Source organism: Canis lupus, chromosome 32 (genome assembly GCF_048164855.1).
Source record: "Canis lupus baileyi chromosome 32, mCanLup2.hap1, whole genome shotgun sequence".
Lineage (NCBI taxonomy): Eukaryota > Metazoa > Chordata > Mammalia > Carnivora > Canidae > Canis > Canis lupus.
In genome coordinates this window covers 28741938-28766202 of record NC_132869.1, presented here as the reverse complement: position 1 = coordinate 28766202, position 24265 = coordinate 28741938, and the positions used below count along the sequence as shown (strand labels likewise).

The 24265-nt window shown below is 36.4% G+C and overlaps 1 protein-coding gene across 2 annotated transcripts in view; it reads left to right on the top strand.

Moving 5' to 3' along the window:
- Positions 1-19653, top strand: part of RORA (RAR related orphan receptor A) — a 710690-nt gene extending 691037 nt beyond the window's left edge. For both annotated transcript variants that reach the window (XM_072808955.1, XM_072808956.1), the window contains 6 exons: positions 3294-3415; positions 4776-4908; positions 5582-5689; positions 7390-7500; positions 8425-8537; positions 10189-19653. In XM_072808955.1, the coding sequence (XP_072665056.1) occupies positions 3294-3415; positions 4776-4908; positions 5582-5689; positions 7390-7500; positions 8425-8537; positions 10189-10353 (752 nt within the window). In that variant the 3' untranslated portion in view covers positions 10354-19653. The remainder of the gene's footprint in view (positions 1-3293; positions 3416-4775; positions 4909-5581; positions 5690-7389; positions 7501-8424; positions 8538-10188) is intronic.
- The last annotated feature ends 4612 nt before the right edge of the window (positions 19654-24265 follow it).

Sequence of the window (24265 nt, the reverse complement as noted above, 5' to 3'; positions counted from 1 at the left end):
GATGTACAATATAGTGATTCCAGTCTTACTACCTTTTCAACTAACAACCTTGACTTCATTGTAGTCAGATTTTAGACAAATGAAACCAATTATATAGTTCAAAAATGAATTGGAAAGTGACATATCCTAACCTCAGCTGTATCTTTCAATAATGGTATGTACAATCCATTATTTTTAGTGGAAATATATCTGCATTCCTGGCTAGGATATTTTGTCCTTGATATACAATTAGTACCTGAATTATACATTCCAGATAAACAACCTTGTTTCACTAAAAAAAAAAAAAAAAAAAGCAAACTGCACATGTCACTATAATTGATGACTAAAGCAAAAGAGACAAAGCACTAGTCAAGAAGTCAGCTTATATGTTTTGTGTTACTAGTTTTGCTATAGGTTGTACAACCCAGTATAAGTCTGCTAGCTGCAGTTTCCCTACTCATAGAATATAAAGATTAAGAGCACAGACTGGCACCAAACTGTGTGTATTTGAATCACTTGCCAGCTATGATACCTTGGAAAAGTCACTTAACCTCACTTGGTTTCATCATCTGTAAAAGGGAGATAATACCGGCACCTTCCTCCTAGGATTGTTATGAAGATTAAAAAATATATATATTCAGAATATATGTGTATAGATAAGTTAGATGGAGCTAGCACATAGTAAATGCTATTCACCATTATCATCATTATTAATGGTGTTATTATCTATAAACTGAGGAAAAGTTGGACCAGATGATGTCTAAATGAAAATCTATGGCTAACTCAGAAGTCAGCATTTTCCATATGAAGTTCTTAGACCTTAGCTGTGTTGAAGAAACACAGCTGAGGGTGAGAAGGTGAACTGACTTGCCCGTCACAAAGTGAGTTATCTGCTGAGGCCAGACCAGAAACCAGGTCTCCTAACTCCTAGTTCCACAGTATTTCACTATTCCAGAGTGTTTCTCTGAGAGACCACACTAACTTAACTTTTACTCAGTCTGACCATATTGTCCTTTGCTGAAATGGAGATTTAAAAATAGTAAAGTGTCTGAAATCTTAAACTTGCCAAATCAACTGTGAATCGTAATCAAATGCAGTTGGTGAGAATGCAGCCACTGCCCTCTACTGGTTCAATGTGTACATTACGCCATTCCTTGTCCGGCTTCGGAATGCTGGGCCTGGATAGATAGGGATGGGTGGAAACAATTTTTAGGATGAAGTGAAGCAAGATGCTGACCTATTAATTGGAAAAGAAGCATGATCTGGAAGGGAATACTATGAGCCTCTTCCCATTCATCACCTCATAGGATCCCCAGCTTCCCTGGCAAGCACTTCATCTTCATTTTTTTCTCATATCTGAGAGATTTGGCTCACTGTTTACACATTTATTTTTTTGTTTCTAACTCCTCGTTGTTTTTGTCTTTACTCCCCTCTTCTCTTCACAAGCATCAATGATCCTAAGTCACATAACTTACTGGCTTCTCCCTCTTTTGGTGGCTCACTGTTTCTTTCTCCCCTTGAATTTTTTTCTTCTGTTTATGTTTTATTTTCATGGTATTTATTTATGTTGTGTTCATGTCTGTGTTGCCAAATAGAGCTGTTAAGATTTATTGTATTCCAGTGTCTCTAGGGAGATTCTAGTTTCAAGCTTCATTTTGGTGGTGAACTCACTCTATTTTTACACAAACAAGTCTGATGCTATTTGCTAAGAGCACTAACACATTTCCACAGACCCTCTTATTCATGTTGCCAAGTTTTCATTCAGCACCTTCCTTTTAAATGGCTTTCCTGTTATATAACCAAGACCCTGGCAAGAGATCACTCTTGGACATGGTTTCATATTCATAGAATCTTGTCAGTCCCTTTAAATGCTTCCATTGCCCTTCCCTTCCGTAACGTTTATGACCAACCTACTTCAGGCTCGTAGTCCCTCAGGTGTGGCCAGCAGCAGCCTTTCACTGCTGCCTTGGGCTCCAGTCTCTGCTCCAGTTCACCGGTCATGACACCAATCATGACACTCCCTCAACGTGTCAGCTTCCCCTTGAGAATTCCACTGACTCCTTTTGTTAAGCGGGTCCAAACCCTTAATCCTAATATTTGAAATTCTCCAGAATGTGGACCTTAACCTACTCACGTTTCTGTTTTGATACTATCACTTTATTGCATCTGCCTGTCCTCTGTAAAGGCCATCATTTTCTCCTTCATCTGTCATCCCTTGAATGTGGAACCAGCTCACCTCTTCACACTGCTGGCCTCTGCCTGCCAAGGCCTCCCCTGCCTTCAGGGTCCACTCCAGGTGGTCCTCTCCTGCCAAGAAGCATCCTCTAACTCTTTTCATCTCTCCCTTCCATGAGAGGACCTCTCTTTCCTCTCTGTTTCTTTTTCTCTCTTTTTTTCTCTTCTGATATAATCCAACCTGATGCTTTATTGTCTAAGATCTTGAGTTGTCCTTTGTCGGCATGTCCATACATGTTCACCAGATTATGAGTTCCTAGAGAAACTTCTTTGGCATCTGTTTCTTTTAATATCCTCAAACTACTTACTCTCCAGTACAAGAAGAACAAATGTTTATAAAAAATTTTAAAAAGAACAAATGTTTATGTAGTGCATACTATGTAATCCTCCCTGCTCTGAGTGTTGAACTCACTTAATTCTCACAAGCCCTGTGAAGTAGGTACTGTTTTCCTCACTTAGCAAATGTAGAAACCAAAGCACAGAGAGGTTGATTAATTTACCCGAGATCATACAGCTAGTAGGCATAAGAGCTGAGTTTCAAACACAGGCAGTCTGGTGCCAGAGTCCACCTCTTAACCACCACCCTATATTTAGTGACATAATAGGCTCTCAGTAATGCTTTTTGTGCTATTTGCTGGAAAAATAAAAGAAATAAGTAACCATTTTCACAAAAGCATACCATTGCCTAATCTTGGGAGAGTAATCCTCTCCAGGTCAACGTACACAGCAGGTGTGTCTTCATAAAAATGCCAAGAAGAAGCTGTGTCAGTCATTTCCCACACCTACCCAGGCTTATAATTGTTCATTCCCAGATATTGGTGTAAAGTCAAGGTCAGGAGGGTCTCTGAGGTCACCAAGATTTATTGCTAAGTATTGGCTTTGCCTGTTCTTCATCTTCATGTTCCAAAATACAGAATAGTTCCAAATTGCTTATTTAAAAATCTAAAGATAAATAAAACTGGCTCAGTGTGTTGCTTTGTACTTGTTACTTTTTAAACCAAATATTAGGCAGAGAAAACCCTGATCATCTGGAGAAGAGCTTGGCTTTTCATGTTTGTGATCTCCTGTTTTCTCTTTAGAACACCTTGCACAGAATATATCTAAATCACATCTGGAAACTTGCCAATACTTGAGAGAAGAGCTCCAGCAGATAACGTGGCAGACCTTTCTGCAGGAGGAGATAGAGAGCTACCAAAACAAGGTACACGCTGAAGAATTTTACCCAGGATTGAGGCAATAGTGGGAAGGGTGTTTATGCAGGAGATCTGACTAAGAATACAGACTAGAGAATGAATGTCTTTCATCAGATATCAGATTTCTCTTTAAAATCTTTCTTCTAGAGATGATCATATACTTGGGGCTTTGTTGTCTTACTGAGGTGCAAGTGTGTGAAATTCTAGCAATAACAAATTCTATTATACCTATGACTATACACATATCTCCTATCATTTGTCAGTGGGGGCTGGATGAAGCAGTGTCCAAAAGCCTGAATGAATTGAGATTTGTCCTGATATCACAGTGGAAGATTTCCCACCAGAATGGGAGGGCAAAGCCGGAAAAGGGGAAGCTTCAGTTACCCATTCTGCTTTAGTAAAGGGAAATGCTGTGGTTTTCCCCAATAATTATAGAGATGTAGGCCTAGGAAGGACGACAGAGATTATCCAGGCTAATCCTCCCTTTCATTTTACATATGAGGAAATTCATATCCCTTGGCAGAATGAGTGAAAATATCGGGACTAGACCAGGACTCCTACCTCCTAATTCAGTGTTTCCTTCACCCCCTCATATCGGTGAAAACAGTCAAACTAAGATTGAGGGAACAAGTGAGCAATGTAACAGATCTAGGTTACCCTAAAACTAAATTAGGAAGTGGGTATGTAGAAGCAATTAAACAGAATAGGTTAGAGAATAACAAAACATCACATTATTTACCTTTGAGAAAGCAGGTAATACCAGCAGCCAGCCAGTGTTGCAAAGGGAAAGCAGAAAGCAGTAAGAAATCGCAAGGCATGCGAAATAGGATTGAGAGTCAGAGATGCTGGGATTTGAATCCCAGCTCCAACACCTCCTAGCTGTGAAACCTCTATGAGAATTTATGTCCATTTATGGAAAATGGGGAGATGAAACAAGACAATGATGTCATAAAGCATCTAGCTCAAAGCAGGTGCACGATAAATGATTGACTCCCCTTTTCTTCCCTTCCTCCAGTAAAGTAGCGTTAAATTCCCCCAAGGTAAAATGATTGCTCAAAAGAAGTTCCTACTTTGCTACTCTCCGAGGCCCAAGGGTAGAGAGTGGCATGTGTTGCTTTCCTGACTCATGTTTTCACCTGCTCATAATATCTTTTCCCTGTCCCTTTGCCACCAAAATGGTAAAAAGAAAAATTGGAGGAGACAGGAAGGGACTTGGAAGCAATCATTATCACCCGAGTGTTCATTTTTAATCCTCTAGCTTTTTTTAATCCATTTCCAAAGAAGGATTTTTTTATAAAATAGGAACAGTTAAACTGTGTCTGGGGCATGGGTAACCGTGACTGCTAATGTGCTTCACTCCTCTTACAGCAGCGGGAGGTGATGTGGCAATTGTGTGCCATCAAAATTACGGAAGCTATACAGTATGTGGTGGAGTTTGCCAAACGCATTGATGGATTTATGGAACTGTGTCAAAATGATCAAATTGTGCTTCTCAAAGCAGGTATGTGCTTTGCAAGTGAATTTTGAGATCTCTTCCTAACCTGCTTTCACCCGCTTATTAAAGAAATGCTTGGTAAGGAAGGTGTCGGGAACAGTTTTTCTCCAGTGATAATAGCTTGGGTTTCTTTTAGCAGAAACAGAGTCCTTTTAAAGGTTTTTGAGCTATCTGTGGGGAAACATTCCCTCCATTTTGCTTCTCCTCTAAGTGAAACGATTAATTTGAAGGGCACTCACATTCTCCCATCTTACCGTCACCTGTGTTTGTTTCTACTGCACCAGACTCTCGGGAGGGAACAGCGAGTTGTTAGGAATGTTATTTGTGGAACTCAAAGGGCCACCCCTGGTGTTTTGGTTTGTTTTAATAAATGTGAATCCATACGTTTTCCTGGCAACTTAGATAGATTCTGTTAGCAAGACAGAAGATTGCCAGAGAAGTAATTTGTAACTCCATCTCTCTTCAGGACTACAGCCTCCATTAGCTTCAGCATGAATCTTTAATTACACTGGTGAACTGGGTCCCTTTAAATAGAGAGCTGGTGTGACAGAAAGCCCCTGGCTCCACTGCATACAGCCCCGCTGTGCTGAATCAGAAAGGGGTCTCTACATTAGTGCCTTCACAATAGATTAATATTCACCACGAGAAGATAATCCACACCATTTCTGCCTTCACTTAGGTTCTCTAGAGGTGGTGTTTATCAGAATGTGCCGTGCCTTCGACTCTCAGAACAACACCGTGTACTTTGATGGGAAATATGCTAGCCCCGACGTCTTCAAATCCTTGGGTAAGGAAATCTGGGTGCTCTTTTACATCAGGGCTGTAGGAAAATGTGGGAGCCCCGCCAAAGAGCTCACTGAACAGAAGGGAAGCTGTTATTTGGAAACAAAAATTAAAGGATTTTATACTTCTGTTACTTTATAGTCACTGCAGGAAATTCACACAGCTCAAATGCTCTTTGTCTATATTACATTTAAAAGTTTAGCGTTTTCGTTGGATCTAGTCGGTGATCGAAGAAATTTATATGGTCTAACCTTCCAGTTCCCTTCCAGGTTTTAAGAACCAGATTTTCCTAGGATAAGTTATTCAGATAAACTAGAAGATGTGATTTGATACATAAAATCAAGCAAAGAGCTAAATGTCTGCCCTTCTGTACTTCTCAATAACAACCATTAGTAAGAATGAAATGTGGATATCAGAGAAATAAAGCATAGCTAAGTGAAAGTGACATATACTATAAAAATTATTTTGGATTTCTGGAATTTAAATAAAGTGGAATATAATCAAGAAGAACAAAACAGTATCCAAGATAAAGTTGTTAGGTGATTTTAAAAACAGTTAAATGACCAAAGGCCATATACTTTAGGAAAGCCCATTAGTTTAAATACATATACATAATATGCAAATCTGAAAGAGTGGATACCAAACTTAACCATTTTTTTAAAAAGATTTTATTTATTTATTTGAGACAAATAAAGTGAGCATAAGCAAGAGGGAGGAACAGAAGGAGAGGGAGCAGCAGACTCCCCACTGAGCAGGGAGCCCCAACTTGGGGCTGGATCCCAGGATCCTAAGATCCTGACCTGAGCTGAAGGCAGACACTTAACCGACTGAGCCACCCAGGCACCCCCAAACTTAACCAATCTTTTGAGGATGGATTATGGATTATGTTATGAGACTTTCACATTCAGAAAAGTGTTTTCAGTTTTGTAAAAGGTATAATGATTTTACCACCAGAATGTGTCATTTGTTATCATTTTTAAGAGTGGTTTAGATCAAATAGAGTAGAAAACAAAAAAATCAGTGAATGTAACATCTCAGTTGGATTGTAGCCGTTTAATTCTTTTAATTCTGTTGGTTAAGATTGTGGGTTCTGAATTCAGGCAGCCTGGTTTTTAATTTCAGGCTGTTACTTCCTACCTGTATAACCTTAAGTACATAATTTTTCTGTTTCCTCACATCTAAAACGGGGGTAATAATAATACCTCCCTCATAGAGCTGTTGTGAAGAAATAAGTTACCCAAAGAAAACCTCTTAGAGTGGTACCTGATAATATACTAACCTTGCCACAAAAGTCCACTCTCGTTATTTTAAATGGTCAGGATTATAGTGAAGGTGATGATAGCTAAATGATTCTTCTTTTTTTAAGATTTCAAACTGTTAAGTTGTAGAAATGTTACTATCCCCTTGTTTTGTTTTCTTTCTAAGATTTATTTATCCATTTATTCATGAGAGAGAGAAAGAGAGAGAGAGAGGGGCAAAGACACAGGCAGAGGGAGAAGCAGACTCCATGCCAGGAGCCCGACGCGGGACTCGATCCTGGGACTCCAGGATCGCACCCTGGGCCAAAGGCAGGGGCTAAACCGCTGCGCCACCCAGGGATCCCTATCCCCTTGGTTCTTAAATTATTAGATCCCTCCTCGCCTTACTCCATATTTTTCTCCTAGGGTAATAACCAAAATCCCAAACTGTCTTTAACTTTGGCAGGTTGTGAAGACTTTATTAGCTTTGTATTTGAATTTGGAAAGAGTTTATGTTCTATGCACCTGACTGAAGATGAAATTGCATTATTTTCCGCATTTGTACTAATGTCGGCAGGTAAGATTATCAAATAACAAAGAAATGGTTTAAAAATTGTCCAGGTAAAGAATTCTTACAAGATACATAACTTTTAATGACTGTAGACTTTTCAGGTGTTACCAAGAGAGGTTGCCACCTTATTAAATCTAAGTTTTATCAAATAGCAACCTTCCCCCACACACATACATGTACATGTTTAAGAAGACCTCATGCCATTCTGATAAAATCTTAATAAATGAGAACTGAGTAAAACCCAGTCCATAATTAACCTCCTGATATCATGAGAAATGCTCTGGTAGAGTAGGGTTACCCTTCTTAACACAAATCTCCCAAGATAACATGGTTTTTAAGATATCCTACTTTTTCTTAAGATTCATTTGGATGTCATCCACAAGTTTATCTGAATTTAATCTATGTTTTCAACTAGTACTGCCTCTTGGGATAATCTGTTTTGCAAATTTACTGTCTTCTGTTTGGAACTTTTACACATAAAGACTAAATTAACAACACTTAAGTCATTTGGAATTCTCTTGACAATTTTAGTTGCCTTGGATTAAAAGCAATTTTCATATTTGCCAGAAAGGCTAGCAGGATTGCTCTGAGTATTTTACCCAGAAATGTAATTATTAGAAAGATTTGAATGTCCAAGGTGGTTTCATTTGCCCTTGTATATGCCTTAGGTTTAAATAGCTATCCTTTTGGAAGGGGAAGACTCTTCCCTTCCCTTAAGCATCAGTAAAAATGGAAAGCTTTATCACTGTACTGTTGTAGATCAGTGTTCCACTGCTTTAGGAGCAGATTTTGAACAAGGATTAAAACTGGCCTATTGTTCTCTAACTCTGAGTTGTGGTATAATAATCTGTGTATAAGAGTCCTAAGGAACTGGGGTGTCCTGAAACCACGTAGGAGGAATACTAAGAAATAATCATTCTTCGTGTGTAGATCGCTCGTGGCTGCAGGAAAAGGTAAAAATTGAAAAACTGCAACAGAAAATTCAGCTAGCTCTTCAACACGTCCTGCAGAAGAATCACCGAGAAGATGGAATACTTACAAAGGTAAGAGGGAAAGGTGTCCAGCTGGCATAGCCTAATCTATCCCTCACCACAGATCTTGCTGTCAGCCACCATTATAAGTCATCTTACCAGCCCCTGAACGTATCCATAAGCAATTAGGCTACTGAAAGAGAAAGAAATATCCATTTCAAAAAATTTGGTTGAGCCAAAATTCAGGTTATGTTCTACTTACTATCACTGGTTGTGAAGTGTCTTGCAATAACAGGGCAATGATGGAATTTTTTTTTTTTTTTTTTTTTAAGCATTGACACATTCTGGAAGTCCTCCTAAGTTGTATATAGAGCAGAGTTAATGTTCTGCGTTGATATAAATTAGAGAGGAATCTTTGAATTTAGAAGGAAGAAGTTTTAAAGGACTAAACAAGCAGGATAATCACATCTTCTAATATTAGTTCTATTTCCATTACATTCATTAGTAATCAACAGAAAGTGACTTTTGTATTTTCTTCATCAATTTCCCATTACTACCCTGTATTCAAAGCATAAGGCCTCATTTTTGCTAATTATTACCTTTTGCAATAAAAATATAATTAGGATGTCAATTTAAAGTATGCTAATATCCCTCAGTGCTAGTGATGGAAATATGTATTTGGTCTTTGAAAAATAAGCCCTATTATTTTTTTAGACTATTTCATGTATTTTATTGTTCACATCTTATTAAGATGGATTTGAGAGGTTTGGGTTTTTCTTCCTGCTTTCTTTTCTTTTATCCTGATAGCTAGGGTTAAGTCAGAGAGGGGAAGTTGGGGGTTAATTCCTGTTTTGTTTTTATTTTGTACCCATTCAATGAGAGATTGAGGCAGGAATGGAAAATAGAAGAACTCTCCAGACCCTTACCTTCTTCTCCATCTTTTTGCCCCAATGCAAGGATACAATGAGGTTCTTTCATTATAGAGAGCACCTAACCCATGGACAAGATCTATCAAATATGTTTCTTAGGATTATTCTGGTAGAGATAATATATCATTTGCACAGTACTTTTGGAGTATAAAAAGCATCGTTTCAAGCTGTTGTATTGTCTTCAACTGGGAAATGGTCAATGCAGAGACTTCCACCCAGGTCTTCTGATGATTCTTTCTTCTGAGCCTTATACTCAGACCCAAAATTGCTTTGTACAGGCAAAGGTCTTTCCAAAAGAAACTTGTTTTCATTGGAGTTGGCTAGTACTGGTTCTGCAAAAAATACGTAGGGGATGCCATCATCTCTAGTTGCAGTGACCTCGCCTGCCCATGACTGCCTCCATGTCTTCTTCTCTGGCACCAGATGTCTTTTTTCTCCAGAGCTGTAGAGAGCAGGGGTGGGGATGGGAGAGCAGAGAGCATGTTGGAATAAGAGAAGGAGGTGAGAGGCTTGGCTTCTTATCTCAACTTTGCCACTTCTGCTCATGAACATCCTCTCAGGTCATTCTATTATTTGTCTTCAAAATTGTCCCAAAAAATTGTATTTAATCTATACCTGGTATTCTATGATATGCCTAACACTTGTTTTTAACCAATCTTCCTATTGGAAGAACATGTAAGTTGCTTCCAGTGTTTCGCCTTTGTAAACAACGGGCTAAACATCTTCCAGATTCCCTGAATTTTGATGCTTGTGTCTGTTCTCTCCTCACAACGTGTCTTTTCTTCCACTTACAGTTAATATGCAAGGTGTCTACATTAAGAGCCTTATGTGGACGACATACAGAAAAGCTAATGGCATTTAAAGCAATATACCCAGACATTGTGCGACTTCATTTTCCTCCATTATACAAGGAGTTGTTCACTTCAGAATTTGAGCCAGCAATGCAAATTGATGGGTAAATGTGTCACCTAAGCACTTCTAGAATGTCTGAAGTACAAACATGAAAAACCACCACAACAAAATTAACCGAGACACTTTATATGGCCCTGCACAGACCTGGAGCGCCAACACACTGCACATCTTTTGGTGATCGGGGTCAGGCAAAGGAGGGGAAACAATGAAAACAAATAAAAGTTGAACTTGTTTTTCTCATGCATATGATTTCCATTATGCCTACAGAAATGGACCCTTTTTCTGTCTCTACTTCTTGATCATTGACCTCTGTTTACAACTGGAGGAGGGTACTAAAGTCGGAGCATTTCCTTTTCTCGTAGCTCACTGCCCACAGACTTTCCGCAGAGTCACCAAGCGGTCATAACCACAGAGAGTCCAGCAATAATCGGTGACTGGTGTGCATAATGGAGGTGGCGGCGTGACTTTGCACAACTTGCTCTTTGTCTCATGAAGGAAGTTTTTATTTTTTCTCACCGATCATTGCCAGTCAGCAGGATGGCATGAAAAGGGTCCATAGCACTAGCAACAATAGCATTATAATATATTACAGGGTAAATGGGCATGAAGACTATATATAGCTAAAAGAGATATTGTTTATATATTGTTTTAATTAATATAAAATGTAGTTACTGGTGTAGCTTTTCCTGTTGAATTGATAAGGCACTTTCATTTTGCACCTTTTTCTTTAAATTAAATGCTAGCGTGTTCACTGTCGCGTCGCATGTGCACCAGAAACACAAGTTTAACTGAGAAGGCTTGGAAAGTACGTCGGGAGGTATTTATGCTGCTGTTTACAAATTACTCTTAAAAGACTGGCTGGTCATATCTAGAAATCACGATACGGATTCTTTTTTTTTTTCTTCTACACTTTATTCGGAATTAGAAACGGAACTCTCCCTAAATTATACTTTGCTTTGGGTAAGTTTAAGGATAGATGTGTTTATGCTTCATACAAAGTGGAATGATCGATTGGTGCTATGGACTCATACCATCATGCACATTTTTTTTTTCTAAGTTTTTTAAATGTCACCTCAAGGAGGCAAGGGGAGGAAGGAGGGGAGGCTCATTTCACAAATTCAGTAGTTATATGGACTCCGTCTCAACTTGTAATTCTTATGCTTGGAGAACAAATCAGTAACCCAAATATTCATTGGGAATTCAGCTTTTATTATAAGAAGGACCCAAAGATCATATCTGGAGCAAACACACACTCCCCATGTGAGGACATGAAGCATTTAATTGTGAATGGTTATGTTCTTGGTATAATCTAGGAATTCTAAGAGTGTATCTCAGAGTGAACTAGTTCTAGACGAGCTGCTTCTAGATGCTATATTTCTAGAATATTGCTCTCCATATTTCACAGACAGTAGATAGAAGGACAAGGGGAGATATGCAACACTGAACTGGTTTCTCTTATTTAAATATTAAATATTTTAAGCATTTAAAGTGAAGTTGATGCTAGCCGCAAACATTTACTCTTGTATTTATCTTCACTAGAAAACTGTGGACTGTAATTTATTTTATTAAATATTTAGAAGATTGTTTGGCTTTTGTGTTCAGGTGAGAAATATTGAATGTTTTTGTTTTATTTCATGTTTGGGGGGCTTTTTTATTTTAATAATTCCCAATGGAATTATTAGAAGGGAAAATGAACAATCTGATACACAAGTGTGCATGTTTTAAAAATAAGTGCCCTTTGGAAATGTAGGCATTTCGAAGATGATTTTCATCAGTTGGGGTGGGACTCAGACTTTGGGTCTGAAAGACCATGTTTATACAGGAAAGGGAACATCTTCCCATAGCGCAAAGGTGGGAGTTTCCAGGCAGCCCTTTATAGCAAAGAAAGTGTCTCTACCACCAGGGTCCTCTTGAATCTTCCCTAGGAACTGTGGCTCCTAATGTCATGTGGATCACAGCACGGGCTTCCCAGAGCCCTCTATTCTGGCTTTAACTCCACTGATTTTCTGATTTGTTTCCTGAGGGACTTGGAAAAGAGGAAGGAATTATTCACACATAAGTGTGTATGAAGCCTAAATAACATCTTAATTTTTTTTTCAAAAACATTGTAAAAGGGTTTAACCATAAATAGAAGACGAGAGTAATATTTACTTAAATTTCTTACAAGTATATTAAACTTTATGTGAGTGTTTATATAGAGAGGTTAACTATCAGCATATAGTATTTATATTTGGGCAGGAAGGGTTAAATCAAATTTTTAATTTAAATAAGCATAGTTCCTTTAATGATCAATAGTATTTATACTCTGAAAAGAGTACCAAGCTTAGTTATTTATTTGTCCATTTTTTTTCCCTGTTGTTTCTCCTGGTGGGAGGGTGGTGGTGTGTTTTTATTTTGGTCTGATTTTTGTTTTTTGTCATTCTGATTCACTAAATTTGGGGATGGTTTTATTAAAGTATATTAACTTCTTTTTAACCAAAGCTTTCTGAATATGACCAGCCTCAGGTGCTAGCGCATTAAAGAGCAACTAAACCTAATTCCAGTGTCCATTTGCGAAACGATTAAGAACTAATTGAACTTCTCTAAGGGTGAGAGAGAGCATAATGTTGAGCTTAAAAGAAATTCCTTTTCCCAGAAAGGATTTTGCATGTACCAAATGAAAAAAAAAAAAAAAAAAAAGATGCTTAATCCCAGTAGTAGTCACACCATGGTGACATTGCTTTTAGAATAAACCAATATACATTGACATGATGCTGCTATCAGGTCTTTCTGAAAGAAAAGCAAGGTGAGGACTTTAAGAGCAAAATACATCAACAGTGTAGGAACAGAGCAGGACAGGTGTGCTCGGTGCACAGAGGGAACAACTATTATTTGGATCAAAGTTGGGATCTGAAGTTAAACAATAAATTCAGTTTAAAAAATGAAGTATAGAAAAGGATGTGAAAAACTTTGCATTTTTATTCTGTTATTATAGTAATTTTTGTGTAATGACACAAACTACTTGGTGATACAGAACAATTATGCTTAAGATTTCTTATAATTAAAGTTTCCTATACTTAAATATCCAATAGTCTTTCAAAGATTGGAATCACATCATTGTTATCCCGGCTGCTATAATGCCTTTTATACAGTTTTTTTCACATAGGGTACATAAGGCTTTTGTACAAAGCCCAAATACCTTTGGTTACAATGGTGTCAGATGGTTGTATTATATTCTGAAGAACCTGGCCTTGTTCACAATGAAAACAAAAGTGCAGATGAAAGTGCTTTTTTGGACAGTTTGCAAATTGTGTTAAAGCTATGGATTTTTTTTAAGTGTTCAGCATCCTAATTTGCGTTAAAGCTATGGATTTTTTGAAAAGTCTTCAGCATCCTAATTCACCCTTCCTAACTTAAGGAAAATATAACTTAAGACACTGCTTCTAAGTTTGGTTGTTCTTTATAGTGTGGATACCCAGATCTCTGTGAGCGTATGGGGGTGGGCTGAGGGCCAGGTGAGGAGGGAGTGTGTGTGTATGTGTGTGTGTGTGTGTGTGTGGTTTTTGTGTGTATGATGTGCGTGTGTCAGACCGCTTCTAGGCTACTAAGTGTCAATGGAAAAGAAAATGTATTCAAAATACTTAAATCAAAACTAGAAGATGGGAAAAAAAAAAGATTTATTCTATACAAAGCCTTGTCTGGACCACTTTAGAGAGACTTCTATTTTTTTAACCCTTCTATAAATATTTGATGGCACTTGAAATATTCCTGCAATAAAATGTGATTTGTGTAAAGAAAAAAAAAAGATTTTGTAATGTGAAACAAAGAAAGAAAGTAATGTAATTTTCTAAAAAAAAAAATACAAACAAACAAACTTTGTATTATTTTCTTGATGGAATTTGTCTATCTGTCTTTGGAAAACTTTTTATTTCATTGAATGTGCCATAGTAGAAATATGTGTTTTTAGTTTTAGACTAAGGAATAGCTGTTTGTGTTCCGACATTCCAAAATGCAAAACAACGTAGTAGAATCTTTAATGAAAAGGTTTAAGTAGGATGTAAGCTTCTCTCATTGTTGCTTTTTTGCACATGTTCTTCATTCCTCTCTAGTGCAATATGTACATAGAGCACTTGCGGGTGTACCTTGATCCCTCAGGGAAAAAATACATATTTGTACAGTTTTGGTTTTTTGGTTTTTGTTTTTGTTTTTGGTTTTTTTGCCTTTTGTTTTTGGCTAAGGAATGTCGATTGAATCACTTGTTATTGTTGAGGGGCAGCCAGATAATAATCCTAAAGCCACTGTTTTCAAACATTGATTGTTTAAATCATGTGTCCTTCCAGTGCTATTATTTTAAGATAATAATAATAATAATAAAAAGTTATTTTCTGACAGTTCTTTGTGCTGATTGGTGAAAAAAAAAAGGGTAAATAAGCACCTTATGATTGACTTACTGTGAATGACAATCCATCTTGATATCAACAATAGAAGCCCTATCACTTTGGAGTCGGGGTTAAGAGTCAGAAACAATGTGCTCAGGGATCTTCTAAAACTCTTCAAACAGGGTGGCCAGTATTACTGGGACAAATTGTGTTTTTTATTATTAATAATAGTGATAATAATACTATCCCTCAAGGCACAAGTGAACTGTGTAGAACTCTGTGTGTGTGTGTAAACTCTTCACTATTGTCTCATTTTGTTGAGTTCAAAATATATGTGTTCTTCAGTCTTGTGTGGTTAAAAGTGTTGAATAGCTTCCAAAGCAGTATAAAGTTATGCCAGTATGTTCACAAGGTAAATTAATAGGCAGTGTACTGACAGAGAGCATCACTTCATGTGCAATCCTACATACTCCATTGACTTCCTCTGATAATTAAAATATTCATGATAAATTCATAGCATTATATATTAGAAACTTTCAAATTCTACATAGTATGCAAAAAATTGTCTAAGACTATAATGAGATGAGAGCTCTGCCTATCAGTGCAGTGAAAGAGGTGAAAATTTCAACACATTTTTTTCAAATGCCAACAAATAACTGTTATTTTCATTGTGTTCTCCTCTAAAAGCAAACCCCCAAATCCCTTTATGTTTCACAGCTCTTTTACTTCTACTTTTATAGTTTTCATCTGTTGAATTAATACAAGAGCTAATGTTTAAAGACAGACAAAACCCACCTATATAACAGCACCATGAATCAGCTTTTAGGGTTATATTTGACATTTTTGCAATATAGTTTCATTTTCATGTTTCCATGTATTTTCATAATGTCAGTGAACCTCAGTATATTGTTGGCTTTGATTCTTCCTTACCTGGAATACACATTCAGAAGGAGCTTTCCATAATTTCTTACAACCATAGCGGAGTATAATTTGGGGAAACTTTCCATGTCGTTTAAATGAAGAAGAAACTTTGACCTTCTTGTTTTTTGATAATGAAGACTATGGAAAATGGCAGAAACCCCTCTCTCCTTCTCTCTCAACATATATATATATATACATACATACACACACCTATACATATATACACCATACATATACATACATACACATATACATATACATACAACATGTACATACATACACAGACACAGGTTATTAACATTTTCACATACTATAACGTGATTGCCATGTCTTACTTATAAAGATATGATACAACAGAACCCTATAGAAACAACTTTATACTGTGGATCAGATTAACAGAAATGTAATTGCAATAGTAAGTCTTGACCTATTGCCAACAGTCTACGATATGAGTTTTCATTCTATCCCTAAACACTAGTATTAGGAAAGTGGTTCCACCAGATTCAATTCAAGAGGCCTTCCTATTATTGTTTATTCTTAAGACATGAGGAGGCTGAAGAAAATGTCTTTCCAAAGCAATCGGTTTCACTTCCGGAGAGGTTGCTTGTTTCTTTAAGTATGACCGACCAGTTTTGTCAGGCTCTCAGAATAATTTTTAAAATAATCCAGAAGCCTGGCTTTATACTAAGGAGATGTCATAGATGGAGGGATCTCTGTGTTTAACCAGACCCTCCGATCTTAGAGCAATAAATACATTCATTCAGTCATTTACTTATTTACAAACCAATGACAAAATATTCAATCCAAATAAAAACAATGCTTTTTCAGCAATGCAATATAACATGGAGTCTTGTGTTAAAAAGCGACTATGAATATTTTAAATAGATGCCTACAGAATCCGTGTTCGCCGTTTACATGTAGTGTGTTCGCCACATTTTCTTTGGCTTTTTTCCTTCTAAGAACTAATGAAAGACAGCTTGCTGTGAGCTTTGACACACTGCATACGCCCTCATGTTCCATGCTGTTGTTCTCTAAGAGCAACTGAATTCTCTCCAGTGTCTGTGTGTTTCCCTTCTCACTCATTATGACTTTATTGTGGATGAAAACTATTTCTAGGAACTTGGTTATTATTGAACAGATTGCATATGTAAATGCAGATAATTCTTGAGCAATATAGTGAATATGATTTCACACAAAAAAAATTCGTATGTACTGTACACATCTTCCTGAATCCAAAATTCTCTTCTTATATCCACAGTGGTTTGAAATCTCATATAAAACAGTGGTAAATTTTTAAACATTAGGACATTAGCTGGCTGCTTCTTTAAATGTACCTGTTCTGTCTGCTTGCTCCTTTTGTGGAGATGTGTTTTTGTATTGGATGTTTGGGCCAATGGGAGGCTTCAAGCTACAACATATTTTCCCAGTTTAAATATATTTAACATATGACAAACCCCAGACAAGGCTTTTAATATGTATAAAGAACTGCAGTGTTAGGTGGTTTATTTGCAAACCGTTTTCAATGTTGTCCATTTTTATGGCACCTTTAACAATATTCTTGTTTCCAAAGTACAAAAAAAAAAAAAATAGGTTAAATAATCTAGCCATAACTGAATGTCAAGCAATAAAACAAATGACTTTTGTGCATAGACTTAAAAAAATACAAATTTTAGACATCTGCATGTAAATGCAATCTCTTGTTTACTGCTTTCTTCAACTTGAGCAATTGATTCCTTATTTACTATTAACTTAAGAACTTGTAATGGCCTGTAAACATTTTCTCTCTTACTCTTCTTTCAAATTTACCTTGGTCCCTGCTTTTAAGTCATAATATTTAATGTTGTTCTGCACATCTCTATACAGTTAACTTTTTGGCTTTCATTCTGTATAGATAAGAAAATGTTATATTATAAACAGCCTACTCAGTGCAAATATTTATCTGTTTATCAAATCCACAATATGCTGTATAATACTGGTTTTACTATATAATCTATTTTAGACATAGCTGTTTAGAACTAGAGTGTGCTATTTTTGTGTTTTTCTGATGTGTGGTGCTAGATAAGTTACTTTTGTGAACAACAACAAAAAAATCCCTTTTATTCCTAGACAATACCACCTTTGGGTCTTGTTAATTTCACTGAGTATAACTATATATTTGTATATATATACATATATATATATATCTACCTGTTCCCAACTGGCAGCTGTATCAGAGTGCTGGATTTGGGACACGCTTTTCTCTTTAAATACATAATATCATTATATAAATTATTCTAGAGTGTATTTAATTAGGATAAAATTACTTCCTTAGTATGGATATTTGACATCTATAGGGTGAATTTGTTTATAAATATGGATATATGAAAACTTCTTAGCATTTACTTTATGTTTGCTACTTGGCTTTATACCATATCTCCTGAGCTGAAAAAATAATTTTCCAGGCCTTCAAGATCCTAAAAAAACACTCTAGTTTAATGGAGTAATACTTTTTTTTTCTTACTAAGGAATCATGTTATTGGCACCTGACTGAGTTGTGTACTTAGCTCCTATTTAGGCATTATATAAAATATCCTTGGTGGCTTGATGGCAGAATAAGTGTTTCCCCTCCTACCTGAGCCATGAGAAGCTTGGAGATATCCAGTATCATGGCAGAGCACGGGCCATAGAGCAAATTTGACAAGGGATGTTCTGTTTTAATCTGACCTCAACCAGTTCCATGAACTGTGAGTGAAAGACCTTCATTTTACAAGTCATCTAACAATGAGCTTAGTTAAACTCTTTCACCTATTCTCCCAAGACTTATTGGCATTGTTAAAAATCAAAAGTATATCAAATATCTAACTAAGGATGTAGTTAACCTTATTAAATATTGATTAGAATTGTTCTGTAATATTACTGAATTTGTAAGATCTTTAGCAAAGATTTTTGAGCAATTTATAAATATAGAGCAAATGTTTCTGTTTACTGCACTTTTTGTAATTGAAGGTGATAAATTCTCAAGCCATGGTTATTGGCTTCCATGCACTGCATATTTACCCACAATTCTAGACATTTTCCATTTTTATGGAAGAGTTGCTGTTACCTTAATTATAAATGCAATCATGTGGTTAATGAGAGCGAATGCTAATAGTTAACCTTTTAAAGAGAATTGGCTACAGTTTAGGGAGAAATCTCTTTAATACAAATCATGTCATTCCTTATTGCTTCACTTAGAGATTGAAACCTGTTTTGTTTTTGTTTTTGTTTTTTAAGCACCACTTAGTATCCTAAACTTCCTGAAAGTAGAGATTGTATCTCTTTGTGTCTACACAATGGCCAGCACATGTCAGCATTTGATAATTGTTAAATGACAAGTGTGCCCAAATTAAAATTTTTTCTTGGGATTTTTTTGGGGGTAAATTTATAAAGTACGTCAAGCCTTATGGTTAACACTTTCTTCTACAACCAAGTATTAAAGCCACATTTAAAACGACCACATGAAATGCTGATTCTAATTGTGTGTAGGTCTTGAAGATTAAGCACACAAATTTCACAAAACTCTGTGAGTAACAAACTCAGCCTTCTGTAAATATACATGCAAGTTTGGAAACAGTAATACTGTACCTATAAATATATGCTGTCTGTTTTGTGTACAGTATGTAAAAACTCCTTTTCTGCCACACTAAAAATGCAAGCCATTTATGGAAATCCTAAAAATAGTATTGTACTAAAACTTTGCTAATGATCTTTATTAGAGGATCATCCAACTTTTCACTTACATTGGGTTTTCTTTTCAATTCACTCTTACAGTAGTCTGCTTATTTCCAGCTGTTTGTTATTTTATTGAGTCCTCAATTTAAAAAAAAATATTTTGATTCATTTTGTAAATACAAGCTGTAAAAAAAAGAGAGATTTAATGTTGTCTTTTAAATACTCCAATTTTCATTCTAATATGAATGTTGTTATATTGTACTTAGAAACTGTACCTTTAATATTACATTACCTTTATTAAAAGTGCATTGAACACATCAATTTTAGATGTGCTTTATGTACTGTTATCCTATAATAAAACTTCAGCTTCTAATGGAACACTTGCCTTGTTTTTATTCTTTTTTCTTGGGTTTTGAGTTTCCTTGTACATAGTTTTCTAGCTCACATTTTGTCTCCAAAAAATGGGCTAGTAGAACCTTGCTACTCAAAGTGTGGTCCACGGGTCAGTAGCCCTGACATCACCTGCAACCTTGACCTTATTAGAAATGCAGAATTCTGGGCACCTTCCCAGACCTACTATATTAGAATCTGAATTTTTACAAGATCTTCAAGTGATTGGTTTGCATACTAAAGTTTGGGAAGTACTGGTCTGTAGTACAGTACTTTTAAAAAAATAATTCATTTCCATTTGCTGAGGGAAAAGTATATAGAAGGCTCAAGATACCCTTTGGATCTGAGAAGCTAAAGAAAGAAGTTTTAACTTGTGAGATAATATCTATTGATTGGTCATAGCCGCTAGAAATACAGTTGAGGATTCTCAGGGTGCTGGCTGTCTCAAAGAAGAATGCCATGACTGATTAGTGGTATCTGCCCTGATGTGCAGGAGGGGAGAAATCCTGAATGCACACCATACTTTGTCATCTTTGCTTTAGAAATCATTAAAATGGAGTGTCAGAAATGATGCCAAAGATGTTTAAAAAAATCTGACTTTCTGAGATGTCTTTGCCCTACCTCAGCCCAACCACCTCTTGAGTAGATTATATAGGAGTAAACTAATAAATTTAATATCAGCTAAGTATCACACTATTTTGATTATGCAAAACATCTCATCATAAATTATTTTGAAAGTAATAAAAAGATGTTAAAAAGTATTTTGAAAGTAACGTCAAGGACATCCAAATTATAAAATATGCTGAGGTCAGAATAAATGCAACTGAGTTGGCATTTTCCTTCACACGCACATACTACGATACCTAAGTGTCTCTTGCACTCAGTACAATAAATGTTTGAACTGATCCCCAAAGTTTTTCATGTGACAGTCCTTAATCCTGCTTTTATTTCCAACTGCTTCTGAGAAGAGGAAGAATGAGATTATGCATGTGAAATATTTGTAGACTGTCAAATTCTATATAATTATATTCACCGCCTTCCAGTATCTCAGGAAATTAAGAATTAATGGAAAAAATGGAATTCATGTAATGAAATCTGTCACCTCCAGGCCTTTGGCCAAACCCATGCCTAAACTCTTTCTGATAAAAACAATGGTTTACACTCACCTCGCCATGGATTAGCTTGCCCAGCTTCAAAGAGATACCAGAACGAGAGTGTAAGAGGGATTTCTTACCATTCTGTATATAATGATCTCATGGGAGATTTAGAAAGAAATGTCAGATTAATAACAAAAACAAATGTCAGATTAATAAACTCTTGGAGAAAAAGCAAAAACAATGATAGTAAGATCTGACCACAGTGTATCTTGGTTGGTACTGTTACTACTAAGGGGTTAACTGCTGATGGGCTGAGATGTAGCTCAGCACCTTCTTTTCCCCTTTTGAACAAGAAACTGGAGATGGGGCCCAGTAATATTCAAAGCCATGGTCTAAAAGAGATTGTTAATATTCTATAAGTCACCAGAAACAAGAAGAATAAATACAGTCTTGCCTAAGAAATTTCAGGAACATGGGAGGAAGCAGGGAATTTTTGTCAAGAGAACACTCCTGGATCCCAGAAGAATCTCATTGTTGGGTACTCAATGTTTCTTATGGCAAGCCTAGACTCTCCTATTGGCAGAAGCCTACTGCAAAATTAACAGGCACACTGTAATTTCACTGTACCACTACTTGTGAGGTGGAGAAAAATCCTTTTTTAATTTTCTAATGTCATTTATCTCTGATGTTGGAAAGAGATAAACTAGTCTTAACAGATTGACTCTGCCTCTGGATTTTTTTTCTCCTCAGGAGGGGGACTATTGACTCCAGTAAAATACAGTCATGTCTCAACAATCCATTTATTGCTTATCCACTTGATAGGCTTCTCAAACAATATATTTAATTCCAGGATCACTTCCTCTCTGCGGGGGAGAAGTTGCTTCAACTTCTTGATTGTTCTGTGCTTAGAGAACAAAAATTAATTTTAAGATTAGCCTCACCCCAAATTATGATAGTAACCTCCTAGCAAATCGCACATCCACCTTTTCTACCATTCTTTCTTTATCCCGCCAATAAATACATACTGTATTCTAAAGATAAATATAAATAACTGCTTAATTATCTTACTTGAAATTATCTCTTCTGTCATCAGCCTCTCTCCATGGGAGAGTTAGAGGCTCCCTATAAAAGACCAGCATTCAGATGAACAGTTAGTTCTGGTTTGTTTTGTTGTTTTTAGTGCAGGGACCATGTTAATATAGAACAGTACAAACTATACTTCAAAACATATTATCTTCTGAGTGGAAAATTTTGACCATGTTAGCCATTCTCCTCTGAAACAGGATATCCTAGGCCTGAGCATTATGCTGGTTTTCAGGACTAATGATAATTTCCTCCCCCCTTGAAATACATTTATTGCTGAAAAGTCAGGTTTGAACAAATTACTACTGGCAACAGTATTTCCCCCAATAGCTCTGAATCAATTCCTAGATCAAAAACTCTTTCCTAGAGAACTATTTATGAATTCTCATTTTGAAAGAATATTATGGATGATTGTTAAGTTCATGAAGTAATTCCCTGAGTGAAGTTGTTACCACACAATAAACTCTCCAAGGCTAAGTTCATCCCAAATCAAGCAGAAGAAGCTCATTAGCTGAATGATAGGAAAATGACTTGTTACTAATAAAAAAAAATAGATGATCATGCATATGCCTCTGTCTTGACTTGGTCCACAAGAAGAAATACACATCTAGAAGCAACTGCAATAACTTCACTTAGCCAAGTGGTTGCCATTTTAAGAAATTCTTTTTGAAATTTAGTCCAATGAAACATTTTATAAACTCAAAAAAAGTCTACTGTTACAAATTCTTTTAAAATGATATTGACTTCTCATTCAATGTCTGAGTTTGGTTTTCAGTTTAGCAAGAATGGAAAACCAAATATTTCCTCTGCATAAAAATCCACAGAATAAAATGATACAATCACTTTGGAAAACAGCTTGGTAGGCTCTTAAAAAGTTAAATTTACGTACAGTCCAGCAATTCCACTCCTTGGTATCTGCCCAAAAGAAATGAAAATACAAAGTTCACACAGTGATTGATATACAAACGCTCATAACAACATGACTCATAATAGCCGGAAAGGTGGTAACCATCTAATGTCTGTTAACTGTTGCATGCACAAACAAAATGGGGCATACCAATAAATTCACTACAATTCAGCAACAAAACTATTAATACCTACTGCAACATGGATTGTCTTAAAAAATATTCTTCCAAGAGAAAAATCCATATTGCATGATTTTATTTATATGAAACATCCAAAAAAGGCAAATCTATAGAGATGGAAATCAGATTTGTGTTTGCCTGGGGCTAGAGGGTAGGAAGAAAGATTAATTGCAAAGAAGCACAAAGGATTTTTCAGAGTAATGGCATGTTTTAAAACTTGCCAGGGTTGACTGTGGGCTGCAAAACTCCATACATTTACTAAAAATCAGTGAATGATACAAATAAAATGGGTGAATTTTATGACACATAGATTATACCTCAATAAAGCTATTTTAGATGTACAGACACAGAGACACACATACACACTGGTTTCCCCATCACCCAGAGAATTAAGTCCAATATCCAAATTCTCTAATATAACATGAAGACCATCTCTGGTTCCTTCTCCCTTTCCAGTCCAATGGCCTTCATTCCCCACCCCCACCCCCCCAACCCCAGCCCACAACAATGCAGTAGCTTTTCTCCTTCCCCAGAACATGCAGTGCTGTTTCAAATTTCTGCACTTTCTCCACACCTGAAAACCCATAGCCCCTTTTCTACCCAGGGAACTCCTACTCATCTTTCAAGATGCAATATAAATTAAACTTCTCTGAAGTGGTCTCTAAGCTGTCTCAGTCAGAATAAGTTCCTTCCTCATCATGTTCCCATAGAATCAATATGTGGTGTGTGTGTGTGTGTGTGTACCATTTCTTATTTGTATTATATACATTTGTTTACAATGCTACCTCCACTATGGGTTTTTGTGGTTTGGGAAGGGCAGAAAAAGTATGTACTAATGGTTATTTTATGTTGAACTCTTTGCGATGTACTTTTTATATGTTACTTCTAATCCTTACAACAACCCTGTGAGATATTACTGTCTTTATTACCCAAATAAGGAAACCAAGGCTCAAAGAGGAGATGCAGCATCTGTAGGATTACACTGCCAGTAAGCAGGAAAACTGAGATGAAACCCATATCAGCTAGACTCCAAAAACCCATGTTCTTTTCACTAAAGTGCTTCTGGTTTACAAGTAGAGCATAAAGAAGAAAGAATACATACATATATTTAATGTATTGTAATGGCGAAAGTTGTTAAGACCTGATTTTTAGTAGCCACTTTGTCACTGATCATTTAATGTTAGAAAAGTCACTTGACAACCTAGGCCCCAGTTTCTTTATGAGGAAAATAAGAGGTTGGATGAGATAATCTCCAAAGTTCCTTCCGGCTCTAAAAATTCTGATTCTATGTGCTATCTTGTAACCACCGGAAATCAAAAACACCAAACCAGAGCA